The sequence below is a fragment of the Panthera uncia genome (genome assembly GCF_023721935.1).
Source record: "Panthera uncia isolate 11264 chromosome B2 unlocalized genomic scaffold, Puncia_PCG_1.0 HiC_scaffold_24, whole genome shotgun sequence".
Taxonomy (NCBI): Eukaryota; Metazoa; Chordata; class Mammalia; order Carnivora; family Felidae; genus Panthera; species Panthera uncia.
Genome location: NW_026057580.1, coordinates 69,403,470 through 69,431,390, shown reverse-complemented (window position 1 = coordinate 69,431,390; position 27,921 = coordinate 69,403,470). Strand labels below are relative to the sequence as shown.

At 43.9% G+C, this 27,921-nt stretch overlaps 1 protein-coding gene and 1 long non-coding RNA gene across 7 annotated transcripts in view; one reads left to right on the top strand and one right to left on the bottom strand.

Moving 5' to 3' along the window:
• Positions 1-885: 885 nt before the first annotated feature.
• On the bottom strand, positions 886-7,353 carry MFSD4B (major facilitator superfamily domain containing 4B). Its single transcript, XM_049654190.1, is given in 5 exon segments — positions 886-947; positions 949-2,153; positions 3,370-3,486; positions 5,185-5,353; positions 6,957-7,353. Coding segments are annotated over 5 exon segments (1,578 nt in total). The 5' UTR covers positions 7,008-7,353; the 3' UTR covers positions 886-911.
• A 71-nt stretch (positions 7,354-7,424) lies between these two features.
• LOC125938811 (uncharacterized) overlaps positions 7,425-27,921 on the top strand; it is a 58,216-nt gene continuing 37,719 nt past the window's right edge. For 2 of the 6 annotated variants that reach the window (XR_007462823.1, XR_007462819.1), the window contains exon 1: positions 7,517-7,605. This is a non-coding gene — a long non-coding RNA (uncharacterized LOC125938811). Of the gene's footprint in view, positions 7,606-27,921 lie in introns of all 6 variants that reach the window. The other 4 variants (XR_007462821.1, XR_007462820.1, XR_007462822.1 and 1 more) reach the window with 4 other exon arrangements.

Here is a 27,921-nt window from a genome sequence, read left to right as displayed (position 1 = left end):
GTGTTTTGCAAATCATTATTAAACATGGAGTCTCTTAAACGGACACGTATTCACAATTGGTACTATGCTTAAAACTATCAACTTTGCTTCATTTCTCATTTGAAAGGAAGAATGGATGGCACTTATATTAATTTCTAACAGACATCTTGCACAAACGTTTTTTTCTTTCCCCTTGCATATACTTTAAATAAAAAACCTTATGGATTCCTAGTTTGAAAACCACCTCAGTTTCACTTTTGGAATCACAGGTCAGGAGAGAAGATAAATGAGGCCTGCGTAAGTTGAGTGACTGAGTGCAGGACCAGATAAGTAGGAAGCAGCAGTCAAGGTTTGAAGCCAGGTCTCTCGGGTCCCATTCTGTGTTCTCTTCATAGAAATCAGAAATCAGAGATCAGAAATCAGAAATCAGAAATCAAACGAGGATTAGCGTTTTCTGGTGCACTACTACAGAGAGGGCAAAGCAATGAAAAAAATCCCTGTCCACTTGCAAAGTTGCTCTTTTATGAAACGACGCTCGTCAACTTCCCTGGCAGAATACTGATGACTGATCATTTGTTCGGCTCATCGGTTCAACTGCTAGACGGTTTCACACGCTATTAGAATGGCACCCAACCTCTCAACAACAAACACCTTCTTTGCACGCTCTGAGGGATGGAGACCATAAAACATTACTGACTCAGCCACGTGCCAAACACTAGCCTCACAACAAGATCCTGCTGCATGAGACCATTTGTTCTTTATGGAAAACTCTGGGAATTACAGAACCTCCCAAAACGTTTTAGCATTTGCTAAATGTACTCAGAGCTAGAAATTTTGATTCCCCAAAGCATGTTGAAAATCCGTTAATGCTCTGCTCTGGCTTCTTTAGAACTGGAGACTATTCAAGGAGGTCAGTAAATAATCCATCTTCTCTAGGTGTTAGTCCCTTTTAGCCTGGTTTCTTGCAAGGTGATTCACAGGGGACTTGCCAGTATTAACTGGAGAGGACTCCAACACCACCGCACTGGAGTGGGAGTGACTGGAGACTTCAGCTAAGGGCTCCGTCAGAATATTTCTAGATGTCTCTATTACGGAATTCCTCATTGTATCATTCATTTCAATCACTTCAAAATCCATTTCGTTCCATTTTTCCGCATCTTCTTCTTCATTGTCTTCCTCGTAGTCATTTAGCTCAGAACTAGAAAGCAAAGCTTTCTGGTCCTCGCTTTTTCTGTGTTCTTTCCGTTGATCGAGAGGTGAGGTGGCGAGTTTATAGAGCACAGGAAATAAAACAGCAGTGGCTATCGATGCCCCCAAAGAGGTATACAAAACTACAGGCAAATCAGGGTATTCTCCCTGAAGAATTCCAATTACCGCAGGAATAGCCATTTCTCCCAGGGCAGCACCAACTACAAAAAAAGCTGCGGATTTCCCATGGATAGTGGTGTATTGCTCAATCCAAGAAACACCGCTGGGAAACGTGGTTGCCATCGAGGCCCCATACACTGACGTTGCTATCCAGAGACAAACTGGGCTCTTGTCGAAAAGCACCAGCAGTAAAGATGACCCCAGGCTGCCGATGTTGCTTAACACAATCATGGTTCCAGGTTGTAAACACGTAGCAAAGAAGATTGCCAGGCCCCTGCAGGCCGCAAAGGTCCCCCAGAAGATGGAGTTCAACCCAGCTGCTTCACTCTCCTTCATGCCGGCGTGGGTGGTCGCGAACGAGAAAACGTAAGAGCCATAGGTTACCTCGGCCCCCACATAAAAAAAGAAGAACAGAAAAAGCAGACACAGAAGGGCGTTGTGATATTTCGCTCTTCGAGACCTCTGAGCTGATGCTTTGGTTTTTTCCTGCCTTGAGCTTTTCTTCAAAAACAGAGCCAAAAAAAAGACAGAAACTACAAAAATGTAGGTACCGATAACAGCGTAAGCCCACAGTAAATTCAGATTGTCAGGTACTCCAAGTAGAGATTCTGAGTCAGCTTCAGACGACTGGTTGAGAGAACTGTGAGAGTCAGCTTCTGTGTGGTTGTCAGCAGACCCCATCGTGCCCAATGCCAGTTTAGCCAGTAGTGGAGCCAAGAAGGCACCCAAGGCAAAACTGAAGTGTAAGGCCTGCATATGTGGGGCTCCTCTGTCCCCCCATATAGCCAAGATTAGGACGTTACCACCTACCAATGAAAGATGAGGAAAATGATTTAATCACAGAAACTTGGCAAAAACCCGTTTCATTACTATCAGAAAGAGGAAGAGCCTACTTTACGTGGCACTAGGTTTATATAACATTCTAAATGATCAGATGTTACAACTCGCTCAATTCTGTGATTAAGGCACTCTAACCTCCCACCACCAGAGAACTGGAAGCAGTGTAACATCACATACTCACAAATGGATTCCTCAAGCTAGTAAACCACTCCCTCCTAGAGCTAGGGACATTAGCCCAAGGCTTTTTATAACACAGTTCTAATACCAGGGTGGCAGGACGAGGGTGGATATGTATTTATAAACATTTTAAGTATATATTATCACTTGGTCCAATATGACTTTGGTCAAATTACCAAGCAGCCAGTTGAGGGAAATGATTCATGTATATAACAGATGCAAAACACATGTTCAGAAACCTGAACACTATAGAGTTCTGCTGTGCCCATGACAGGTAACAAGGATACCTCCTCTACAAGGTGAAAGGCAAGAAGCATCAAGTCTTGGGTTTTCTTTCTGTTGTTGTTGTTTTTTTTTTAAACCAAACGAAGCCTAAAGTACAAAACATCCCCGATCTATTAAGTAACAGTAGAGCAAGGGATAAGAGTTGCTTTTAGGGGTGGACAAAAATGCCAAGCATATTATTTAGTAGGTTTTTAAAAGATACCAAGACCCATGGAGAGGATCTCCTGCAAGAAGGCAGGAGGTTTTGAGAGTAAACAAAAGAGCAGGAAAATAATACAGAGCACAGGTTGCTCAGAAAGGCAGAGTGCTTTTTAAAACTGGATAGCCGCTTCTAGGATTCCTCAGCCAGCTGGTTCAACCTAGTAACCCATCAATTCCTCCCATACTACACTGATAAAGTTCTATCCCAAAATGAAAGCCCCTTCACCTGCACCATAGTTACCCACGTGGCGGACCCTTTCCTGTTTGGATACCATAAAGCAATAATCCCTCACTGAACAAAGTTCTTTAAATTCACTCCATGGTTGGCTGCTCAAAAACAGGTACCCTACTTGGCAAGAAGAGTAGTTGCCAAAAGGGTGGTTCTGACTGGGTGACCCCAGGAGCAATTCAGTAGGCTGGTGTCATTTTACACTGCAAATAACCATTTGGTGTCATCCATTCTACTTTTTCTAATAGGAAGTCCCCACTCCCAGACAGGACACTGAAGGGCTCACCGACCTGTATCCAGAATGCCAATTGAAACACCAAAGATGGACATCATGACAATCAGTAATCCCGCTGTCTTACAGAATGGAACAAGATAGAGACCAACTGTGGTGGCCAACATTGACAGCCCTGAGAAGAAAGGTAAACGTCAGCTATAAAAAACAATATCCGCGAATCAAGTCAACATCATAAAAACTATAAATAGAAGTAGGTGAAATTACAATTAAGTAATAGTAAGTGGATGAGAGGTTCAGCATCTACAAATGGTTATTTCCTTTACAAGCTTCCATAATCTTTATGGACTATAAAATCTAAGTTGTCCTAACAGGAGTTCATTTCTGGCAACGCTAATAATCAAATTAGATACCATAAGGCAAAGTTTGATAGCAAACCAGAGAGCTCAAGAGAACCTAGAGGGATTTTTAGATAGGAGGTAAGAAATTAAAAAGAGAAAAATAAGATGCAATGACTATAGTTTATTGTAGAATTGTATTAAATAATTAGGTAGGGAATAGGGAGGGAAATACCACACAGATATGTGTTCTCAACCCACTTTGGAAATCTGAGTGGTTATTCATTTATTCATCAATAACAGTAAATTATTCTCCTTACTTCCAAAGCAGTTTTATCACATTAATCCAAATTATTTTATTTTATTTTTGAAAGAGAGAGAGAGAGAGAGAACGCAAGCAGGGGAGGGGCAGAGAGAGAGACACACACACACAGAATCTGAAGCAAGCTCCAGGCTCTGAGCTGTCAACACAGAGCCCAACGCGGGGCTCGAACTCACAAACCATGTGATCATGACCTGAGTTAAAGTCGGATGCCCAAATGACTAAGCCACCAAGGTGCCCCAATCCAGATTTTCTTTAAACATATCTATTTATTCAGGGGCGCCTGGATGGCTCAGTCAGATAAGCATCTGACTCTTGATTTTGGCTCAGGTCATGATCTCACAGTTTGTGGGTTTCGAGCCCTGCACTGGCTCTGTGCTGACAGTGCAGAGCCTGCTTGAGATCCTGTCCCCCTGTCCCTCTGCCCTTCCCCCACTCGTGCTCTTTCTCTCTCAAAAAATAAACTTTAAACATATCTATTCATTCAAAAAGAGTAAGTTAAAAGCTTTGCCATCTATTCTGAGGGTGGGGTAGAGAGGTCTGGAGTCACCATTAACATGGGGCGGCAGGGACAAAAATTTAGCCTGTGTCATTTCACCCACCGTTCTCTCCCACCTTCATGCTCAGTCCAGGGTCTAGCCTAGGCAGGGTCAAGGAATTCATTCTGATCTATGGTGGCCCTAGGAGATCTGCCCTAAGCCCTGACAAGCCAAGATCTTTGGACAACTGGTATGTTGGCTGGTGGATCCAGGGGTGGTGCCTAAATTACAGTGATGGTCAGGAAGGCGAAGGACGGGTAGCACACCCTGGGGCTAATCTAAATTTCCAGAGGGGCCCAGCACAGATTCCCTATAACTGCAAAGATGAAAACAGGCATGCACCCATTTGAGTCGTCAACCACTCTGCAAGCTAGTATATTTCATGGTTTTTTTTTTTTAACGTTTATTTATTTTTGAGACAGAGAGCATGAACGGGGGAGGGGCAGAGAGAGAGGGAGACACAGAATCGGAAACAGGCTCCAGGCTCTGAGCCATCAGCCCAGAGCCTGACGCGGGGCTCAAACTCACGGACTCACAGACCGTGAGATCGTGACCTGAGCCGAAGTCGGACGCTTAACCGACTGAGCCACCCAGGCGCCCCTATATTTCATGTTTTAAAACAAACTGCAAATTCCATAAAAGTTGCAAAGAGCTACAATTGGTGTTGTACTTACCCAAGAGTAGAAAATGATTCATGGCGTCAAGAAGAACTCCGCCAATCACAGAGCCACTCAAATATCCAAAGGCACGGCCCACAAAAATCAGAGAAAGACTGCTAATATTGCGGTTCACGTTTGTTGCCAGATCTTGAAATGTGGGTCCCAGTATAGCAACACTCATTCCCTAAAATTTAAAAAGACGAAATCTCTTACTTGCAGCCATTAAAATAATGTCTACGTGGTAGCTTTCTTCCCTATTAAAAAGACAGGAGGGGATTTCAATGTAACGTAGGGGAATATTTTAAGTCTTACAGCCAGGAAAATTTCAGGACGACAGTACTAGTTTACTGGAGCTTCAGGCTCCTTGTATCTGATGTGTCAAATCCTATTGGTTTTCTAGTTTTGACAACTCTCAAGTTTAAAAAAATATATATTTAATTTTTTTGGCTCTTTGCTGCAGTTTTGTTTCCTTTTCGAATAATACCACAGAAGACTCTGTTGTACCAACGGTAAAATGTAACATTAAAATAATTTTTGTCTTGGCATTTCAATATACTAGATTATATACAAATAATAGGAACTTAGAGGTTAAAAAATTTAATTATCAAGACATATTGTAATATTGTTCCTGTTTTTTTGATGTTGTTAAAACAGAGCAATATTTCTGGATGCACTTGGGGGTCCTTCCTCTGACACAACATCCGCAGGAGATAAGCAATTTAAATGTCTGAGTCTACATTTTTCTTCAAAGAAAACCCCGAGCCATCAGAGGATAGTTGCTAGACACATAAAAAAATGTTTCTATCGGTCTAGGCTTCAAGGTTAATTGATTCTAATTGGACTGCTCTGCTCTAAAACTTGGGTGTGCCTCTTGCCCCAGCCAGAGCAGTCCCAGACTAAGGGCAGAGTGAGCACCTGGTATATGGAGGGAAGGCTGAGCTTCATCTCCAATCAAATTACTTCCCGCCTGCCAAGCGCTTAAAACAGGACCTGGCGCAAGGTGAGGACTCCCCAAGCGTCCGCAATGATTTTTCCTTTTTCCACATCAAAACATTCTAAGAATCCGTTGTGACTCCAGAGAAAGACGCTAAGTGACCAGAAGCGACTCTCCTCAGAGAACTCACCCTACCAAATCCCCAAGATCCCAATATTCCAGACAAGTGACCAGACGGAGAGGTCCAGAAATAAGGTAATGGCTGGAAGGTCAAGGGGTTGGTCAAAAGGCTCTTCTGGCCTTGCAGTTTACTCTTAAGAAAAACACCGAAGGATCTACGGGTTTGTTTTACATAAGATTGTGGGCAGAATAAGAGACACATTATTCCTGGCTCTACCACTTAAAGCCAGCTGTGTGGTCTGGAAAAGGCATTTTCCCTCTCTGGGTCTATTTCCCCATCTGCAAAAATAAGGAGGTGGCTATATTTTGTCAGACGAGGAAGAAGAGATCCCAGAAAAGCAGCTTTGTGTAATAATATGGGGTCTGTGTGGGCGCGAGGGGCAGGGGCTATAAACCTGGCAAACCCCCTTGCAGCTCCCCACCCCACGTAGGAGAAGGAGGACGGTTGGCTGGAGCTGGAAAATATATTAGGAAAATCACTTGACAATAACCCTCCAAGATTAGAACCGTGCCCATTTTTCGGATTAGGAAACTAAGTCTGGGGGCAGATGAATGCGCCCAAGGTCGCAGTTTGCAAGAGGCAGAGGCGAGACTCGAACTCGGAAGACAGCGTTCTCTGCAGGACGCCTGCTCACGCCCCCGGCCTGGGAGGATTCCAGCCCCCGGCTCTCACCAGACCCAGGAAGGCGGCACACAGGATCACGGTGATGAACCAGCGCAGCATGCTTCCCGCCCGGCGGCTCCGCCGGGAACCCGCCACCGCCTCATTCTCCGCCGCGGCCTCGGCCTGGAGGAGCCGCTGCCCGGCACCCGGGGCCCCGGCCCCGCGGAGTTCCAGCTCCAGCTCCAGCTCGGCGGCTCGGGAGAAGCAGTCCTGCTGCCGCCCGGCTTCTCAGCCGAGCCTCGGGAACTGGGAGCTGAGCCAGGGCCCCGCCCCTCCAGGCCCGGCCGTCCCCGCTGGCGCCACCTCCCCACCTTCCTGGCCCCCTTCAGGGCCGGGAAGTCCAACTTCGGAACTAGCCGGAGGTTGCAGGCCCGCGACGCGCGCCCTTCAGCCCTCAAGGTGCCTGGCGTGGGGGTCACGTGGCGGAAATGTGGCCTCTCGCCAACCCCAGCCTGCCTCAAACCGGAAGTTTATGTGGTTGCCTGGGAGACCGGACTTCGCCCTAGGGCCTGGGCATCACACACAGCTGAGCCCACAGAGGCCCCGCGAGCGGGCGCCGCGTGGCGGAGTGAGCTGAAGCTGCAGCTTGGGACCCGATCGATCGTGAGGAAAGACGCGGCCACACTGTCCCGAGGAAATGCGGACCGAGGTTTGCAAGGTATGGCTTTGCGACCGCTCCCTGGGTCTCCTCGCTGGGCAAAGGAAGCCCGGAGGTCTGTGTCTTAGCTCCCTAGAATTGCTGCCCTCGTGCCTTTGAACTATGTCGTCCATCTGTCACTCCACAGCATTTGTTGAACCTCATGGAAGCGTTCACGGGTATCATCTCAATTAACGCTCATAACAACACTCCAAATTCCATGTTATCCTCGTTTTACAGAGAGGAGAATTAAGTCATAGAGAATAAGTAGAAACTTGCCCAAGGTCAGTCAGCGAATAAGGGGCTGTACATACACAGTGTAACAATAGCTCAAGAGAAATCTGGACCCAAAGCCGAGGTTTCAAGCACACTCTGGCTTCAATCCCTGCGAAGAATACCGTTGTTGTAAGAAAGCGGAGCAGGACGTGGGTTTTCAGGATCCCTGAGTAAAAGGTATGCCGCCGGAGGAGGAAAGGCCTTGTCTTTATCCGATTCCAGCTTTTTGATTCCTTTTGCCCTTTGACCGGACCACAGCCTCAAAACGCGTAAATATTGTTCTTTATTGTCTATTGGAAATGCTCTTTTGCACCTGGTTTCTTTTACCCACTTAGGCTCCCGGACTACAAACCTGAGCCTCCTCATCATTTCCCTTCCAACCCATCTCTCCAGCCCCATCCATTTGGTCATTAAGCCCTTCCCAATTTACCTCAAAGTACAGATGCTGTGATTTAAGGGAACCTGTTTTAGATTGCAGAGTCCGGGAAGGCCTCTGAGAAGAGTTTGCTGTGGTTGAAGCAAAAGGGATGCGCATTAAAGAGAATAGAGGATGATAGAAGAGGTAGGTTAGGTGCACATTACCCAGGGTCTTGTACGCCATCCAGAGGAATTTGGTCTTGAGCTCCATGCTTCAACTCACTGAGATTTAATATATTCTGTAGGAATTCAAGCTTCACAATATTTTATCTTTATCACCTGAAACCGAACTCCTCCTTTTCCTAAAGAAATCTGCTCCTGCTCTGGGATACTCCATGCTGATACCACCAGCCGCCTGGCGATCTTTGTAAGGAATGTGAGATCCTGCCTTGCTGCTTCCTTCTTTCTCCTCGGTTTATCTCCAAGTCCTGCCAGTTTTATTTCCACAGATATTTCTAAAACTATGCTATGATCACAGCCTACTTTTATTTTTTTTTAACGTTTTTATTTATTTTTGAGACAGAGAGAGAGAGAGAGAGACAGAGCATGAACGGGGGAGGGGCAGAGAGAGAGGGAGACACAGAATCGGAAGCAGGCTCCAGGCTCCGAGTCATCGGCTCAGAGCCCGACGCGGGGTCGAACCCACGGACCGCGAGATCGTGACCTGAGCCGAAGTCGGACGCCCAACCAACTGAGCCACCCAGGCGCCCCAATCACAGCCTACTTTTAAAACTTGATCACCTCTCACCAAAACTATCCCCCTAAGCTCCTAATTAGGTTTCTCTCCGCTAGTCTTCTGTTCTCCCATCTTTCACCCCTGAGTAGTTCAGTGAAATGAAAATCTGCGGTATAAAACCCTTCAACTCCTCAAGAATAAAATCCATCTTCCTCTGCCGCAACCCACCTCTCTAGCTTTATCGCATTATTTACATTCCAAGAGCATCAAAATTGCTATTAGCTCTTTACATGTTTTTTCTCTCTTCCATACCTTTGATCATATTGTCCCCTCTTGTCCAAAATGTCTTCCTCTTTCACCTGCTGCAGGAGAGGCTGCTAGCTATGCATCAAAATCCATTTGCCTTTTCTTCCTAAGTAACGAAGCTATAACCCAGTGTGTGCCTCCCCCAGCTCCACTACATCTCCCAGCTGAATTTGTAGTTAGGATGCCATTAGAATGTGAGCAGAAAGGCCAGAGACAATGCCTCCCTCTGTGATATGAGAGAAAAAACCTGTTTTTTAAAATCACTGAATTTTTGTTACAGCACCTTAGTCTCCTGTAACTAAGAGCATCTGCCTTATTCCTGCCTGTCTTCTCAATAATCATACTTATTTTAAAGAATTTAAGAGAGAGGCACCTGGCTGGCTCAGTTGGTTAAGTGTCTGACTCCTGATCTCAGCTCAGTTCTCAATCTGTGACTTGCAGCCCAGCATTGGGCTCCACGCTGGGTGTGAAACCTACTTAAAAAAAAAAAAAGAATTTAATATAAAAAAATAAGGATTTTTATATTAACCTAGATAGTTAGATTTGCTGCTGCTCCTCCTTCATTCCTAAACATCCACGTTTCCTTCTGGGTATCCTTTTCCTTCATCCTCAGCGTTTTTTAGGGCAGGTCTACTGACAGCAGCTTTTTAAGTTTTCCTTCATCTAGGAATGTCTGTATTTCACCTTCATTACTGAAAATGTTTTCACTGGATATAGGCTTCTGATTCTTGTACTTTACTTTCCACACCTAGAGGTGTTGTTCCAGTGTCTTCCGGCTACCCTGAGCTCTGCAGTCATTTGATCTTTGCTCTTTATGTAGTGTTTCATTTTTCTCTGGCTGCTTTCAAGATTTTTTCTTTATCGCCGTCTTTCAGTAGTTTGATTTTGAGAGATCTAGGCCTGATTGTGTTTGAATTTAAGTGTTGGAGTCCACCAAATTTCTGGAATCTGTAGATACGCCCTTTACCAAATTTGGGAAGTTTCTAGCCATTACTTTTTCACATGATTTTTTTCTCAGCCTCCTTCACCTGTCTTTCTGGGACTCGAATGACTTATACGTTAGATCTTTTGATGTTGTTGCACAGGTCCCTGATGCTCCTGTGTTCGGTTTTTTTCCCCAGGCTTTTTATCCCCTTCTCTTCAGTTTAGATAATTTCTGTTGACTTATCTATGTTCAAGTTCACTGCTGCTTTCTTCCATCATCTCCATTCTGATATTGTACCCATCTAGTGAATTTGTTTCTTTCACATTCTGTACTTTTCAGTTCAAAATTTCCACTCAGTTCTTTTTTATACTTTCTCTGCTGAAAATGTCTTTACATTTGTATCACGTGTGTTTATCTTTACCTCCTGCAACATGTAATAGCTGCTTTAGAGTCTTTGTCTGAAAACTCCAACACCTGTGTTATCTTGGGGTTGTTATGGTGATTGTCTTTTCCCCAAGGATTTGGCCACAGCTTCCTGGTTTTTTGTGTGACAGGTGTTAACCTTAAAACTAAAACAGCCAGTTGTTTTACCAGCAAAAAAAAAAAAAAAAAAGGACTTATTTGTGACTAGCATAGAATTGCAGTCTGGAACAGGAAGCTACCACAAAACCATTGGCAAGTCCAGAGAACAAAGGGGAGGAATACTCATAGAGGAAAGAGGAGAGTTGGGAGAATTATTATGAACAAAATGTCCACTGGAGTAAACCGGGAATTCACAGTATGCTGGATTTTCATTGGCTGACTTGTGACATTCTGTCATTGGCAGGGCTGTTGCCAGAGGAGGAGGAAAACCTCTCTTCCTTCTTGCTAGGATAGTCAGGTAGTATTTAGAAGTAGTCCCCAACTTACTATGCAGCAAGGTATGTCTCCTGCTGTTGGATCTGCAATTAAGGATGAGTGGTGGGGTGAAAGAGCTCCCCCTGCTGGCCTCTTGACTCTATTTTATTTATTTTATTTTATTTTATTTTATTTTATTTTATTTTATTTTATTTTATTTTATTTTATTTTATTTTATGTATTTATTATTGAGAGAGAGAGAGAGAGGGAGTGAGAGCACAAGCTGGGGAGGGGCAGAGAGAGAGAGAGAGGGAGACTCAGAATCTGAAGCAGGCTCCAGGCTGAGCGCTCAGCGCAGAGCCCAATGCAGGGCTCGAATTCACCAACCGTGAGATCATGACCTGAGTGGAGGTCGGACACTTAACCGACTGTCCTTGACTCCATTTTAAACAAAGTTTCCTTCCATTAATTTTTACACAGGTTGTTTTCTATCGTATCGTGGACATTGTGACAGTTAACATGGTGCTGCCCTTGGATCCTGTTAAAATCCTCCTCTGGAGAATATATGTTTGTTTAAGCAGACTTTCAACCTGGTTGAGTTCACATTACAGGTTTTGTATCACCTTCTGTGGGTGAGGATTTCATTCTCAGTTCGGTTTTCAAAGCCTCTGCTCCGTTGCTCTGGGTCTGTCCTGAACATGTACCGCTCAGGGGTTAGTCTGAGATTTTGCCTGTGGTTTGACTCAGTTGTCAAAGCCTTTGCTTTGCTGCTTTAGCTAAAAACAAGTGCAACTCAGCAGTGAACGAACCTAAGACTTAAAGTGGTTCCTACACAAAGTTAGGAATCACCTTCTGTAACCCTGTCCTCTCCCCCCTCCCTCCTCACTTTCCAACTCACAGGGGAACCTTTTCTCAGTATCCCTGGATACAGGACAGTGTTTCTCTCAGAGTTTTAGCTACTCAGGCAGCCGAACAGTTCCCTGGGGAACTGGGGCCTCCCCTCAGGACAAAATCACAAGAGAAAGGAAAAAAAGGCCACGAAACCCATCCCCCTTGCAGGTTTCTTTTTCAAGCTGTGCCTCTCCTTCACAGTCTTTTACTTTTCAGAATCCTCAGGCAGTTGCTGCCTGTATTTTGTGATGAGTTTTTAGTTGTAATCGGTGGGAGAGATGGACGAGAGTAGACTTACGATGCCAAAGCCATCCCAGAACTCTCCCTACCTTTAAGAACCTGCTGGGGTGCCTGGGTGGCGCAGTGGGTTAAGCGTCTGACTTCAGCTCAGGTCACGATCTCGCGGTCCGTGAGTTCGAGCCCCGCGTCGGGCTCTGGGCTGATGGCTCAGAGCCTGGAGCCTGCTTCCGATTCTGTGTCTCCTTCTCTCTCTGCCCCTCCCCCCTTCATGCTCTGTCTCTCTCTGTCTCAAAAATAAATAAAAACGTTAAAAAAAAAAATTAAAAAAAAAAAAAAGAACCTGCTTAGGTGTTCCCTCCTCTCCATCTCGAGGCTGTTTTAGTTTCCCTCCTTTGTGCATACTTTCTAAGAGCCCACCTACGGAATGTTCCTCTTTATGTATCATCTTTTCTACCCGTGCTCAGAGTGTCCGAAGGGCCGGTACTGTGTCTTATTTATCCTTCAGCACAGTGCCCGGCACACAGTGGGTCTTCAGTAAATATTGAACGTAGACTTTCTTTGGTTGCCCTAACCAAATATCTGAATTCCTGTGTAGCCATGCCGCTCCTCAGTTTTCTCACACGTTCTAGCTTGTGTTATAAATATTTTAGCACTTACCTTTAGTTTCCTGGGTAGATTGTAAGCTCAGAAGGTTTTGCTTCTCTATCTCCCGTGTAACATGTATTATATACTCAATAAATATTACTTAATTGAGGATCACTGAACTGATTTTAAAGTGTTTAAATTTTTTTTTTAACGTTTATTTATTATTGAGAGACAGAGACAGAGCATGAGCAGGGGAGGGGCAGAGAGAGGAGGAGACACAGAATCCGAAACAGACTCCGGGCTCTAGGCTCTGAGCTGTCAGCACAGAGCCCCATACGGGGCTCAAACCCACAAACTGCGAGATCACGACCTGAGCCGAAGTCTGTCGCTTAACCGGCTGAGCCACCCAGGTACCCCTCAAGTTAAATGTTTTAATTCATCATGATTAAACTTTCAAAAACAAACCTCCTCTAAATGGAAGGATCTATTTTCTAATTCTACCCCCACCCCGCCCTTTCACTCCTAAAAATAGCAGGATATTTTTTCCAATTGCCTCCAGAGGTCACTCACCACCTTTTAAGAAAAAAAAAAAAAAAAAAAAAAAAAAAGGGTGTAAAATGGAGTATCGCTTCATGCAGTTTTCTCTCTAGGCCAATTTGTGAGAATAACTTCTGTGCGAGACAATTCAGGAGAAATAAAAATATTGAAGGGCTCTTTTTTTCAGTTGAAAATAAATATAGCTTTATTGTTTCCTTGAAAAAATTGGTATTTTACAATCTACATGATAATGTATCAGAAAGGAAAATATCTGGACCTTAGTCATTAATATGGTACTATATTGGCGTATTTGTGAAATGGCAACAAGGAGGGAGATTTTTTCATTTAAAAAAATTTTTTTACATTTATTTATTTTTGAGAGACAGCATGAGCAGGGGAGAAGCACAGAGAGAGGGAGACACAGAATCTGAAGCAGCCTCCAGGCTCTGAGCTATCAGCACAGAGCCCGACACGGGACTCAAACCCACGAACCATGAGATCATGACCTGAGCTGAAGTCAGACATTTGACTGAGCCACCCAGGAGCCCTGGATTTTTCATCTTTTAACTTGAAATTTTATCTTGAGTAAGAGTGAGACGTTAGACGGATCATGCTTGGGGACTGCACATCACTGTTAGGACCTATTCAATCTATATTCTCTGGAGGGACCATTCTTTTTACTTTATCAAATAATATCTAATTAGTCCTTAAAGCACATCATGGAAAAACGAGGTGTCATTAACTATTTCTATCAGTATGCTAAATTGTGGTGTCTGGGGCACCTGGGTGGCTCAGTTGGTTAAGCGTCTCTTGACTTCAGCCCAGGTCATGATCTCATGGTGCATCACCTGAGGCAGAACAAATGTGATAGAAGTTTATTGAATACATTGCAAGGGAGCGGCAGGCAGGACAGCAGAGGAGAGACTTCAACGAGGTGTGGTGGGGGGCTGTACCTAAAGGGGGAAGATGAGAAGATATGGTGATGTATGGAATTCTCCCTTTTTTGGTAACTGCCTGGTTGTAAGTAGCCCCTTGGTCAGTTGTGGCCTATGGATATTTTGAGGTGGGTCATCTGCCGTGCCTGTCTGTATTTAGCCAGGGGGTCACTGTGGGCCCTTTCTACATTCCATTCATTGCTCAAGCCTGTTGCCTAAAAGCAGCCTCTATGTAAACGATCATTCTTTAACTTTAGCATTAAAAACCCAGTCTAGGTTTGCCTGGGTGGCTCAGTTGGTTAAGTGTCTGACTTTGGCTCAGGTCATGATCTTGCAGTTTGTAAGTTTGAGCCCCACGTCAGGCTCTGTGCTGACAGCTCAGACCCTGGAGCCTGCTTCAGATTCTGTCGCTCTCTCTGCCCCTCCCCCCTCTTAAAAATAAACAAACATTAAAAAAAAAAAAAAGTCTGTTACAACCAACTCTCAGAAAGATTTAATTTCAGCAAAATAACTTTTGTTTGTACTATATAGTTTGAAAAGTTTAAAATAATACTGAAAGGATCTGACTTCGGTGTCTGGAATTTTTTATCTCATTAAAAATAAAAACTTACTGATTTTTAAATTTCCTTTTTTTTAAAAAAAAAATCAAAACTTAGAATTTCCTTTAGTTGGATTCATTGTAACATTCAAGGCTATAGAACTCTTTGATCTACCATCATAATGGTCTCCTATGCCGTTTAGATCAGATAAAACCTTCAGCATACTGTACTGTTATTAGCCAAACTCAGCTTATCAGGAGAATAAAAGCAACCCATGGGGCGCCTGGGTGGCTCCGTCAGTTAAGCGTCCGACTTCAGCTCAGGTCACGATCTCACGGTCTGTGAGTCCGTGAGTTCGAGCCCCGCGTCGGGCTCTGGGCTGATGGCTCAGAGCCTGCAGCCTGCTTCCGATTCTGTGTCTCCCTCTCTCTCTGCCCCTCCCCCGTTCATGCTCTGTCTCTGTCTCAAAAATAAATAAACGTTAAAAAAAAAAAATTAAAAAAAAAAAGCAACCCAAAGTTGAGAGCTTGCCTACTATAGGCTTAAATAGAAACGGACTAACATTTCTTAATGTACTAAGTGCTTCAGGAGCAATTAGAGTTGTCTGCATAAAAAAGGAAACTACTTTAGGGCTTTAAGTGCTCTGTAAGAAATATGATCTTCCCTGTGTCTGTACACAGAGGCAGCCACTTATCCAGAGCTGGATACTACTCTACTCCAGAGCAAAGCCATTCTTGTTTAATCTCTGCCATCTAATATCACACTAGCTACTACCTGCTTGGAAAAAATCCAGCTCCTTTGCAGAAATCCCTACAATGACAGGGACTATTGTGTTGCTAAACTAGGAACAAACACCAGGAACAGTATTTTTTTTTTTTAATTTATAAGCAAACTAAATAAAAGCCCACCTCATCATTGATTTAGTCATTAAATAGTTATTAAATAGCTAGTCCGTGCCAGGCATTGATCTAACAGTGAAAAAACAGACAAAAATTCTCGCCCTCATGGACAAGGTAGAAAATGAACAAAGGCGTTTGTAATGTGTTGATAGTGATAGTAACCTACCGAAGAACAAAGAATAAAGGGGATAGAGAGTGATTGAGAGGGTGTATTTTTAACTAAGGTAGTGTTGCAGAAGGCTTCTGGGAGTGACATTTGGACAGAACCCTAACTGAAGTGAGAGAACCAGCCATGCCGAGCATACCAGAGAGAACAGCAGGGACAAGCCTCCAGGAGCAGGAGCCAGCTTGGTGTGTTTGAGAAGTAAAAAGTCTGGTGTGGCTGGAGCCATATGAATGAAGGGAGAGTTGGTAGAAAATGAGGACAGAGCAAGCAGGGTTCCTGGGTACACACCCAAGCCTTATGTTAAGGACTTTCTGGATGTGTTGAAAGAATACACTAGAAAGGAGCAGGATGGAGAGCCGAGAGAATGGAGGTCTAATTGAGAGGTTATTTGGTTAGGTGCAGATACTTGTATTTGTGAGAGTGGTCAGATTTGGGAAGTTACTGAAGCTAAAAACAGTAGTATTTGCTAATTGTTAGAAATAAGCCCATCGACCCATCAAAGGAGGGATGCGGAGACTTGGAGCACAGTGAAGCGAGGCTTTAATCAACGTTCTTGCGAGAGTGGGTGTCTGATGGACAGGCACACTCAGGCAGTCACAGCAGACAGTTTATCTCCTAGCATGCAAGTCCCTCCCCTGGTTGCTCATTGGCTGAGCACTACAGAGCTTACAGCCTTACCCAGAAGTCACCTATGCCCATATAAGACAAAAAGTAGTCTGATCGGAACAAGTGTACCTTCCCTGAGATGATGCAGAGACTTTCAGTCCCTCCTTTGTTCTTTGGAGCATGCTCATTGCAAAGCCCATGAAAATAAGCCTGCAAAATGGAGAGGGGAAGAAGAACCAGGAAGGGAAGTGTCTAAGGGTTTGGGACTCCATTGTGGGGGTTTGTACATATTTCCAATAGGGTGTAAACCTACTGTTAATTAGCACAGCTTTTATTTAGTATGTCTGAAAATGAATCATCTGCCTTACTTCTCACACTAATGGACTGGGTATGTGAGACAAAGAATATACAAAGTATAAAAAAATGACTGCAAGGATTTTTACTTATGTCAAAGACAAACTAGAGCTGAATAGTAGTTGAAGCCATAAAAACAGATTTTACTCAGGGACTATTGCAATAGGGGGAAAGTATAGAACTGGGCTCAATTTTATTTATTATTATTTTTAATGTTTATCTTTGAGAGACAGAGACAGAGAGAACATGAGGGGGCGGAGAAGGGCAGAGAGAGAGGGAGACACAGAATCGGAAGCAAGCTCCAGGCTCTGAGCTGTCAGCACAGAGCCTGATGTGGGGCTCCAACTCACAAACCATGAGATTATGACCTGAGCCAAAGTCTGATGCTTAACCAACTGTGCCACCCAGGCACCCAGAACTGGGCTCAATTTTAAATACAAGGAAAAGTGGGAATCTATAGCCAAGGGGCTGGGTGCAGGAGGAGGTTAGAAAATTACTAGGAGGAAACATCAGGGGTAAGGGGGGATTCTGGCTAAACCAACCTTACAGGATTCTTGATGAAGGCAGGCCAGGGTGATCAGACATCACCAAGGGAACCGTAGAGGTTGACGGACCCAATCAGATGCCAACAGGATTCTGGCTAAAGTTGGGCAATTCAAAGATGGACACAGAAGTCCAAAGTCCAGGCCTTATTGGGAAGAGAATTCAGAAGAGCCTGACTAAAATTTGGTCAAGAGACTGTTCACTAAGCTACTGGTGAATAATAGTCCTCTTTATTCACATGGAGAAGATTGTGGAAGGAGCACAAATTCTCCTGGGACATGGAAGAAAATCAAGAATTCTGGCTGAATGTGTTAAGATTATATTTGTATAATTAAATGAAGGCATCAAGTGGGCAGCCAGATATTCCACTCAATAGAAGGAGGAAACACTAGATATAAACTGGGAGTTAGCACGTAGATGGCATTTAATCCTATGTAACTGGGTAAGATTGCCTCAGTTGTGAGTATAGACCAAAGAGGGCCAGGGACTCAGTAATCCCTGAGGCCACGCCACGTGTAAAGGTAGGGAAGGTGAGGAGCTTCCCGCAAAGGAGCCTAAGAGAAGAGGAAAATTAGGAGAGTGTGTGGTTTTAAAACCCAAGTGATCACCTGTAATTCCTGTGGAGAATACACTGGAGCTAAAGAATCACAGTCATGTTGGATAATTATGTAATTTTCCTCAGCCTCCCTTTCCAAATGCATGGGTTAAAGTAGATAGCTCTGAGGTCCCTTGTAATTCTGACTTTGAGAAGAGCAGCAAATAACCCGTTTAAAACCATTTCTTACTCATTTTTGTCCCAATAGTAAGAAAGCAGCTTGAAACTGGTATACCAGTAGTATTGTTACTCCCTTCTTCAAACCTTCAGACTGTAGGTTATTATAAAAAGGGATTGTCTTAGGTGCTGTGTTTTGATAATTCTTTAACAAAATTGTTATAACCCAAGCTACAATATAAAGAGAGTCACTGAAAACTTCCATTGTAGACATCTAGGAAGAATTAATTGAGTGTGAACCCTGCATCGGTGAAGGAAGGATTCGATGAAGTCTGAGGCAAACAAATTATTCAAAGTATGCCAAAGTAAAGAGTTGAGGCAGAAGAAGCTTGGGAATTTGGATAGAGGAATCATGGTGGAGTAGCTGAAGGGCCAAGAGAAAAGCAAGCATTGCGTGCACCAGGCCGTGTGGCAGGGGTTCAGGAGACATGTGCGATTTGAGTCAGGATTGAGCTCGGAAACGGCATGAAGAGAGGCTCAAAGGTGAGGACCGTCTAAAGTGAGTTTAAAAATAGTGAGTTGACCACCTTTACTAAGTGGAAAGTTCTCTGAGAGTAATAGGTAAGTCTGGAAAGGCATTTGGGGGCTAGATTGTGAAGAACTTTGAAAACCAACTGAAGACATAATCTTTTGATCATGGTTTGACTCCAGGAAGCTGTAAAAGGTTTCTGAGTAGTAAGAATATCACGTGAATGCGGAGGACTAAGAACATGAGCAGGCAGTATTGGCCAGTTGAACTGGAGTAGGAAGGATCTAGAGAAAGGGAGATAGCTTTAGTGGTTTTATTACATAGATTAGCAAGGCGATCATTATATTTGCACCAGAGTGGTTTGGTGAGGATGGAAAGGTGGGTATGGGGGCAACGGTTCCCATGACCGTGTGTGTGTGTGTGCACATGTGTGCCCATGTGAAAGCGTGTATTTTCTTCTGCACATACATGCTCAGTGGTGGCTCCAGAATTTCTATAGAAGAAGGTGTAAGGTAGGGCTCCTGAGAGCTTCAGGTCGGTTCAGCATCTGACTCTTGATTTTGGCTCAGGTCATGGTCCCAGGATCTTAAGATCTAGCTCCGAGTCAGGCTCTGCGCTGAGTGTGGAACTTAAGATGTATTCTCATTCTCTCTCTCTCTCTCTCTCTCTCTCTCTCTCTCTCTCTCCCTCACTCCCCCTCTCCCCTTCTCCCCCCTTCTCCCCCCTTCTCCCTCCCTCCCTCCCTCCCTCCCTCCGCCTGATTCTCTCTCTCTCTCCTTCTGCCCCACTCATGTGCCCCTGTCTCTCTAAAATGATAAGATAGATAAAATTTTTTAAAAAAGAAGGTGTAAGGTAACAATCCGATTGGAAGGTGGGGAGAGTTTGGGGACTTGTATTCAAGATAAACCATTTTTGGGGCCCTGGGTGGCTCAGTCAGTTGAGCATGTGACCCTTGACTTCGGCTCAGGTGGTGGTCCCGTGATTGTGGGATGGAGCCCCGCCTCAGCTCTGTGCTGAGTGCGAAGCCTGCTTGGCATTCTGTCTTTGTCTCCCTCTGCCATTCTCCCCACTTGCTCTCTCTCACTCTAAAATTAAAAATATATACATATAAAACATTTTCACTTCAATTGTAGCTTTATTTAGAGTGGCTGAAGGTAAGGAGCTAAAGGAAATTTTAAGTGAGCTAAACTGTCCCTGTCCCACTCCAAGCCACCCTTTGCTACTAATCGTAATACAGGGAAGGCTCAAATGATGTAAAAAAATATGGCCCTAAGATCCTAGGTCTAGCTTTGAGGGCTCTTCAAAGAGAGAAATTATGCATAGTGGAAAATGTTCATCCAACCCAGGCTGGGTCAGGGTCAGCTCTGACCATTAACTTGAGATGGAAATGCTTCTTATCTATTATTTCAGTGGGTTAGACCTATTGGGAACCCAGGGAAGGGAGCCAAAATAGTCAAAATCCATGAGAATGAGTCGAACTGAGTCATTAAGCAAAAGGGTCTAGTGTAGAATAGGAGCTAAACTGATAAGCCAAAACAAGGGGCTTGTGAAGCCATAAGAATGAGTTAAGGCATGCCAAAATAGCATATTCCTAAAGCCCAGCTTCTATCTGGTTTATACATCAGTTACCACCAATAGTTTATCATTTTACTATCTTCCTTGACAATTAGGGAACATTAATTACACACTCAAAACCATTACTGAGTAATTATTTATTGGAGCTCCTCGGTTAGGTTTTCAACTCTTTCAGGGCCTCTTTGATGACAATTTCATAAAGAAACAAAAATAATCTGCTATGGACTAAATTGTATTCCTTCCCTGCAAAGTTATGTTGATAACCTAATCCCTCTGTGCTAGTAGTTGGAGGTAGGCTGTTTGGGAGGTAAGTAGGTTTAGATGAGGTCATGATGGTAGGGCCCCATGATGGGATTAGTTTCCTTATAAGAAGAGGAAGAGAGACCAGAGCCAGTGAGCTCTCTTGTGAGGACACAAAGAAGGCAACCTTCTGAAATCCTGGAAGAATGCCTTCCCAAGGAACTGAATTAGCACCTTGATCTTAGACTTCCCAGCCTTTGGAACTATGAAGAATAAATACCTGTTAAGACATCCAGTCTGTGGTATTTAGTTATGGCAGCCCAAGATGACGAAAATATAATCTTTCATAATACTTTGTGTTTTTAATGCAGATAACAACTCTTCATGATAATAGCTGAATTGTTAAAACTGAATATTTTCTCTTATACATATAGACTGATTACTAAACCTAAAGAAAAGCCTGTTTGGTTAGTAGTACATATTAAATGTTATTAATAATAAAAATAAAAATTAGTATATTGGTGCTGTCATTTAGAGATGGTGAAAAGAGGAAGAGAGATTGAGAGGGAGGGAGGGAGGGAGACAGAGAGAGAGAGAGAGAGAGAGAGAATAGTAAATGAATGAGACAGATGAGCTACTCAGGCCAGACCCCAAGGTCACGTCTCTTCAGAGATCAACTTTTCAAGGTTAAGAACTAAACTGTTAGTTCATGCAGAATGGATCAGTTCCCAGAAAACTGACTGATATGACCACACCCAAAGATGCTAATCTGTAAACAGAGCGATATGCCCTGCATCTAGTATTCCCAAGGCACCCCTTCCCAACTAGTTGGACCAGTCTGGTCAGATCAATGATAGGTTAGGTAAGAGGTCAGCAAACTGAAGCCCACAGGCCATATCTGGCCACATCCTGTTTTTGTAAATAAAGTTTTACTGGAACACAGCCACATGTATTTATTTACCCATTATGTATGGTCTGGATTTGCACTACAGTGACCAAATTGAGTAGTTGTGACAGAGACCCCCAGGGCCCGAAAAGCCTGAAATATTTACCATCTGGCCCTTTACAGAGAAAGTTTGCTGACCGCTATATTTCTTTCTTTTTTTTTTAATGTTTATTTATTTTTGAGACAGATAAAGACAGAGTGTGAATGGGGGAGGGTCAGAGAGAGGGAGACACAGAATCTGAAGCAGGCCCCAGGCTCTGAGCTGTCAGCACGGAGCCCGACGCGGGGCTCGAACTCGTGGAGTGTGAGATCATGAACTGAGCCAAAGTCGGATGCTTAACTGACTGAGCCATCCAGGTGCCCCCTGTACTGCTATATTTCAAGTTTCTCTATTATAGCAAAAGATGGAGGAGAAGGAATTTCTATATGTCCTTAGAACTTTAGAACCAGATAAATTGCCCTTTTCCACTGTCAGGCTAATTTTTTGGCTGTATTAGCAAAATCAGAATCGTAGAAGTATTGGGGATGTAGGGACAAATTGTTACCCTCTAAAGCTCTTTTTAACAATATCCTTGACTTCTGAGTTGAGTCTTCCTATCAGTTTAGCCCTGATTGTTAGGATTTTAGATTTCTATCTTTCCTTTCAGGGAGATGACCTGGACCTGTCTGAGATTTAGATTGTACCCTACTTTTATCAGCAGCATCTTTATAAATCCTTACTCTGGTATGTTATTTTCACAGAAGATTTCCGCAGATAGCTACTCCTATCCATTTAAGGTCGATTCTTTTTAGTTCCAAAATATAAATCCCCCCCCTCCTTCCACTTTAGGGGTGAGATTTTCTGACTTGGTCCACAAATTCTCAGAATGGGTTACATTTGTGGCTGTCAGATCAAGGGTATCCCACAGCATGTACTGACCCTCTGAGTTTCTCAATATTTAATCATAAAAGGAAACTAATTCTCCTGTAGGTCAAAAGGCTGAAATGAGCAGTTATTGGTAGCTTTTAGCATCATGTCAACTAGTTATCAACTGATTGCCTCTGAGCTCCACATTCACCCTCAAGGACCTGCCCTGCACTAACAGACTAGACTCAGGCATTTCTCTTTTACTGTGAAGCGCACTGTTAAACCTCTCTGGAGCGGGCGCTGGAGGGACATTGTAGGAGGAAGGGGGCGGGCGTCTTCTCCTGGTTCCTCTTTGTTGCATTTTGCTTTCTCTTGCCCTTGTTGCACAGTCTAACAGCCGTGAGCATGAGATTGGGGGGTAGCCCCGCAAGTGGTGCTCTGCCGCCACTGTGCATAGTCCCTTGGCTACGGCAGTGGCACAGACCCGGCCTGGGCCCAGTGACCGACCACCTTCTCCCGGTCTTCCCAGAAGCAGACCCCAGGCCTCAGGCTAGCAGTAGCTTGCGACCTCTGTTTGCACATCTACCCGCCAGCCTTGGCTCATTTGGTCCCCGGAAGATTGTTTTCTGCTGCCCTCCTGACATAGACCTCGTCTACCCCCAGGCCACACCAGCCTGCCAGCAAGCCGACCCCTGAAGCCTTCTGTGTCCACCTACCCTTGGGTTTATCAGTGAAGCTGTAAGTTAAAATATAAAAATATTTAAATCCACTAAAGTTTTTTTGTTTTGTTTTGTTTTGTTTTGTTTTTTTTATCATGTGATGAGAATGCACGCATTTGCATCATGTTTAGTATCCATTATTTAGATCGAAAACCTCAGGGGCTCCTGGGTGGCTCAGTCAGTTAAGCATCCAACTTCAGCTCAGGTCATGATCTCACGGCTCATGGGTTGGAGCCCCACGTCAGGCTCTGTGCCGACAGTGCAGAGCCTGGAGCCTGCTTCGGATTCTGTGTCTCCCTCTCTCTCTGCCCCTTTCCTGCTCATGCTCTGTCTCTCAAAAATAAACATTTAAAACAAAAAATTTAGATTGAAAACCTCAGGAACCACATATGCATTAAAAAATGTAAGTATTCATTCATCTTACCTTAGTAATCCCATTCTGGGAAACCCAGTTTAAGAAAATTATCAGGAATGTAGAAGAAAATTTACATTAAAGTGGTCACAGCAGCATTCTGGTTTTTGTTGCTTGTTTTTTTAAGTAAACTCCATGCCACAGGTGGGGCTCAAACTCAGCAATGGCATGATTCGACCCTAGATTCTGCCATATCTGATGTCAGATGATACCTGAACTTTTCATTCTTTTGCTTGAAGCAGTTTTCATTTTTTGTCACCAAAAACAAGAACATGAGAAGATATTTACAAACACCAAGTGAAAAAAACATTTTGCAAAAAATTGCATGTTTAGTATTTCTTCACTTTTGCGAAACATTTCTGTAGATATAGTCTTAAGGGATACATTCTGTAATTATAAAGGCAATTAATTATCTCTGGATGACGGATTGGGGTATTTTCTTCTTCTTTAATGTCTGAAAACAAGCTTTTCTCTTCCTATAAAATTAGGAAGTACTGTAAGATTTCCATGAGTGTCCCGTTCAGCTCCATTATGCTAGCGTTGCATTTTACATTAAATACAAGGACGTCTATTTAGCTGAGTATCTGCCTTCTGAGTCCCTGCTGTTACAAGGTCGAATATGGAGGTATACTCATGGCTCCTGGAATATCATTGCTTCTAGGCCCTCTAGAGGGGCCTGGAGGGGCAGAGGTAGGAAGTAGACGTATGAGCACATGTGTATCCCTGCCCCCAGCACAAGTGCACACATAACACACATATTCATACCACATTTTCCAGTTCCAGTCCATCACCACAGCACCATGTTGGAAGCCTCCCTTCTCCAACCGTGGAAACCTCAATCTATTCACTTATCTGTTCAAGCCCGATATATGGCATTAATCTCCTGACTGTGTAGGCCCTCTCCTTGGCCTTGGGGCAGCCATGCCAGCCAAGCTATCCTCAGTCCTGATCCTGATCTTGCCAACTCACTCCAGCTGCACTGGCTGAGTTCTCTAGGGGAATGTTCCCAAGATGGAGAAAGTCAATATTATAGTGTTGACAAGTTTGGAAACCATGTAGTCAACAAATAATTATTGAGCACCTTCTCTATGCCAGGCGTTTTTCTTTCATTGTCTTAATTTTTTAAAGATTTTATTTTTATCTTATTTTTATTTTTTATTATTTTTATTTTAGAGCAGGGGAGAGGGGCAGAGGGAGGAAGAAAGAGAGAGAATCCCAAGCAGGCTCCACACTCGGTACAGAACCTGACATGGGGCTTGATCCCACAACCCTGGGGTCATGACCTAAGCCAAAACCAAGAGTTGGACACTCAGCTGACTGAGCCAGTCACCCCTGCCAGGCATTTTTCTAAGTGCTAGAGATAAAACAATAGACAACAACCTTACCCTTGTGGAACTTACAGTCTAGTGTAAAAGCCAGACAATAAAGAAGATAAAGCATAAATGACTAGTGATAACTGCTAGCTAAGGAGAAAAAAATTAACTTGGGAAGCAGGATAAGGAAGTGTCGGGGAGGGGGAATTAAATTTAAAAAAATTTTTTTGTTTAATGTTTATTTACTTTAGAGAGAGACAGAGACAGAGCACGAGCAGGGGAGGGGCAGAGAGGGAGAGACAGAATCTGAAACAGGCTCCAAGCTGTCAGCACAGGGCCTGAGGCCAGGCCGAACTCACAAACCTCAACATCATGACCTGAGCCATCCAGGTGCCCTGGGGGTGGGGGGGAATTAAATTTTAAATAGTTAGGGAAGGCCTCACGGAGAAGACTTTTCAGTAAAGCCCTAAAGGACGTGACAGAACAATGCAGGTGGAAGGAACAGTCCAGCCAGAGGAAGAGCAGCCTGGGCAAGGGGCAGCAATGTAAGGATGGAAGTGGAAGGAGGCAGGTGGTTCAGGAGGAGAGAGCAGGAGATGCAGTCAGAGACATAACAGGTGCCAGAACACGTGGAGCTTTGCCGGTGATGGCAAGGACTTCGGCTTTTTCTGAGAGAGAGAGAGGGAGCCACGGGAGGCTTCTGAACAGAGGACTGACTTCACCTGACACATTTTGACTGGGTCATGCTGGCTGTTCTACAGAGAAGAGACAGAGGAGAAGCACCTCTGGGAACAAAGAACAGAAGAGATCATCCAGTTAGAGGTGTTAGGTTGGCAGTTGAATCTAAGGTCTGAAGTTCAAGGGTGATGAGGTATGTGCTCCAACAGCCTCTAGGTAACAACTCGAGTTGTGAGCCAGGGTGGTCACCTAGGGAGAGCATGTAGGTAGAATAGAGAAGGGGTTCCAAAACTAAGCTACGATGTGCTCCCAGTGTTTAGGGGTGGGAGACTGGGAAGGAGTGGCTAGAAAGAATGGAGGAACACCAGGTATGTGTGTGGCACCGGGAGCCTGATTCAGGGATCAGGGATTGAATCCTGTGCTGAGTGCTGCTGGTCATTCAAATAAAATGAGGACTGAAAAATGACGATTTCATTTAGTGACGTGGTGGCCAATGGTACCCTTGAGAAGGGCAGTTTCAGCAGAGTGGTGGGGGGGTAAAATCCTAACGGAGAGGACTTAAAAGCGAATAGGAGATAAAATCGAAGAGGGTGAGTAGAAATTTTTTCAAAGTTTTGTTTTTGGCCTTTTTTTTTTTTTTTTTTTTTTGGCCTTTTCTAAATGGATGGAAAGAAATGAGATAGTAGCTGCAGGGGGCATGCGAGTTTAAAAGAAGTCTTTTTTCCCTCAAGATGGGAGAAATCATAGCAGGTATATAATGATGATGGAAATGATCCAGTAGAGGGGGAAAAATTGACACAGGACAGTTGAGGAAGCTAGAAGTGTTTAATGTGAGGAGTGGGGGGTGTAGGGGGAACTAGTGAGCTGAATATTCGGAGAGCTGTTTGGCGGTTTTTAGATCCCCGGAGTAAGGGTAGGGAATAGACAGAGGGAACAGATCTGGTAAATTGAGAGGGAGTGGAGATTGGGAGAGAATGGAGTCAACGGGAAGATGAGCTCGGAGTTGAAGAGCAGGTCAAATGGAAGCGAGAAAGGGTTCCATTAACGTGACACTAAGTCATGAGAAGAGAGAGGGATGTTGATATTTGAGATTTCAAAGATGAAGGGCGCCCGGGTAGCTCAGTTGGTTGAGCATCCGACTCTTGATTTCGGCTCAGGTCGTGATCTCGAAGTTCATGAGTTCAAGCCCCACGTTGGGCTCCATGCTGACAGTATGGAGACTGATTGGGATTCTCTCTCTCCCCTCCGTCTCTGTCTCCCAAAATAAATAAATAAACTTAAAAAAAAAAAAGACTTGAGGCATCTGGGTGGCTTAGTTGGTTAAGCATCTGACTCAGGTCATTATCTCACGTTTCGTGAGTTCAGGCTCCGCGTCGGGCTCTCTGCTGTCAGCACGGAGCCTGCTTCGGATTCTGTATCTCCTTCTCTCTCTGCCCCTTCCCTACTTGTTCTCTCTCTCTGTCAAAAATAAATAAACATTAAAAACAAACAAAAAAAGACTTCATAGATGAAGCCACTTCCAGAGATGACAAGGTTTCAAGTGTTGCTTTTGGGTGTGAGTGGAAATAAATTTGCTCCCCATAAATACTGGCCATTTGCTGGAATCAGTAACTGACAGAAGTCCAAGAGTGGCGAGGGAGGTGGTTAAGCTGGGACAAGGGGACAAGGACAGGTGGTTAAGCTAAATGGGGTGACTGTGGGAAGCAAAGGGCCCAGCTACAGAAGAGACCACCATTTGGGGTGGGGGTAGTGAGCTTCCTATCCCTGGAAGGGTTCAAGAAGACACCGGTGACTCAGAGTTTAAAAAAAGAACTCTTCAATCTAAAGTTTTAGGTTCATTAGCAGGAGATTTGAGAACTTTCTAGCCTAAGTCGGATACAGTAATTATTTGATTTGAGCTATGCCTCTAGAAAAATGAAGTTTTCTATATACATTAGAAATTGTTTTCTGTAAAAATTATTTTCCCGGGAGAGTGAATTTTATCCTACTTAAGATCAGTAACAATCTGTCATACCTAGTCCCTCACGGTTCTCTCAAAAGGCTTCCGATGGCCTGCACATTCTGGCACCTATGTGCAGGCATGTAAATAATTTTGGAGTAAGTGATACATCACAGATCCCATATTCTCGAGTTTAATGTATACATTCTCTTTAGCACCATTAAATGTAAATAATGATTGGCTTTGTAGTTAGGGCACATCAAACAATACATAACCCTTGACTACAGAGTCAGTTTTTCTCTAAGTGGGTCTCCACCAAAATGCCAGCCTGTTCTGGATCATCCCTTGAAAGTGTCAGCGAGGCAGGGGTCTCAAGTACCAGCTGAATGTAATACGTTTCATCAGTTTAAGTAAAACAGTAATGTAATTCAAACTACAAAAAAAGAGTGTCAAAGAGAACTACTTTGGGGACTAGCCAGTGCTTTGGGATTATTTCTATCCGTGTCGCTTACCAAGGAGGAATAACAATACCCAAACACACTTGGAATACGTGTATGCAGCTTAAAAAGCACACAGCTTATTTTTCTTTTATTCAACACAGACAGTTTCCTTCACCTCAGTAATTTTTCCTTCCCTCATCTCCCCGGGGAACTCTGTAAGTATAATCACAAAGCCTTAAAGAAATTTGCTAGAAT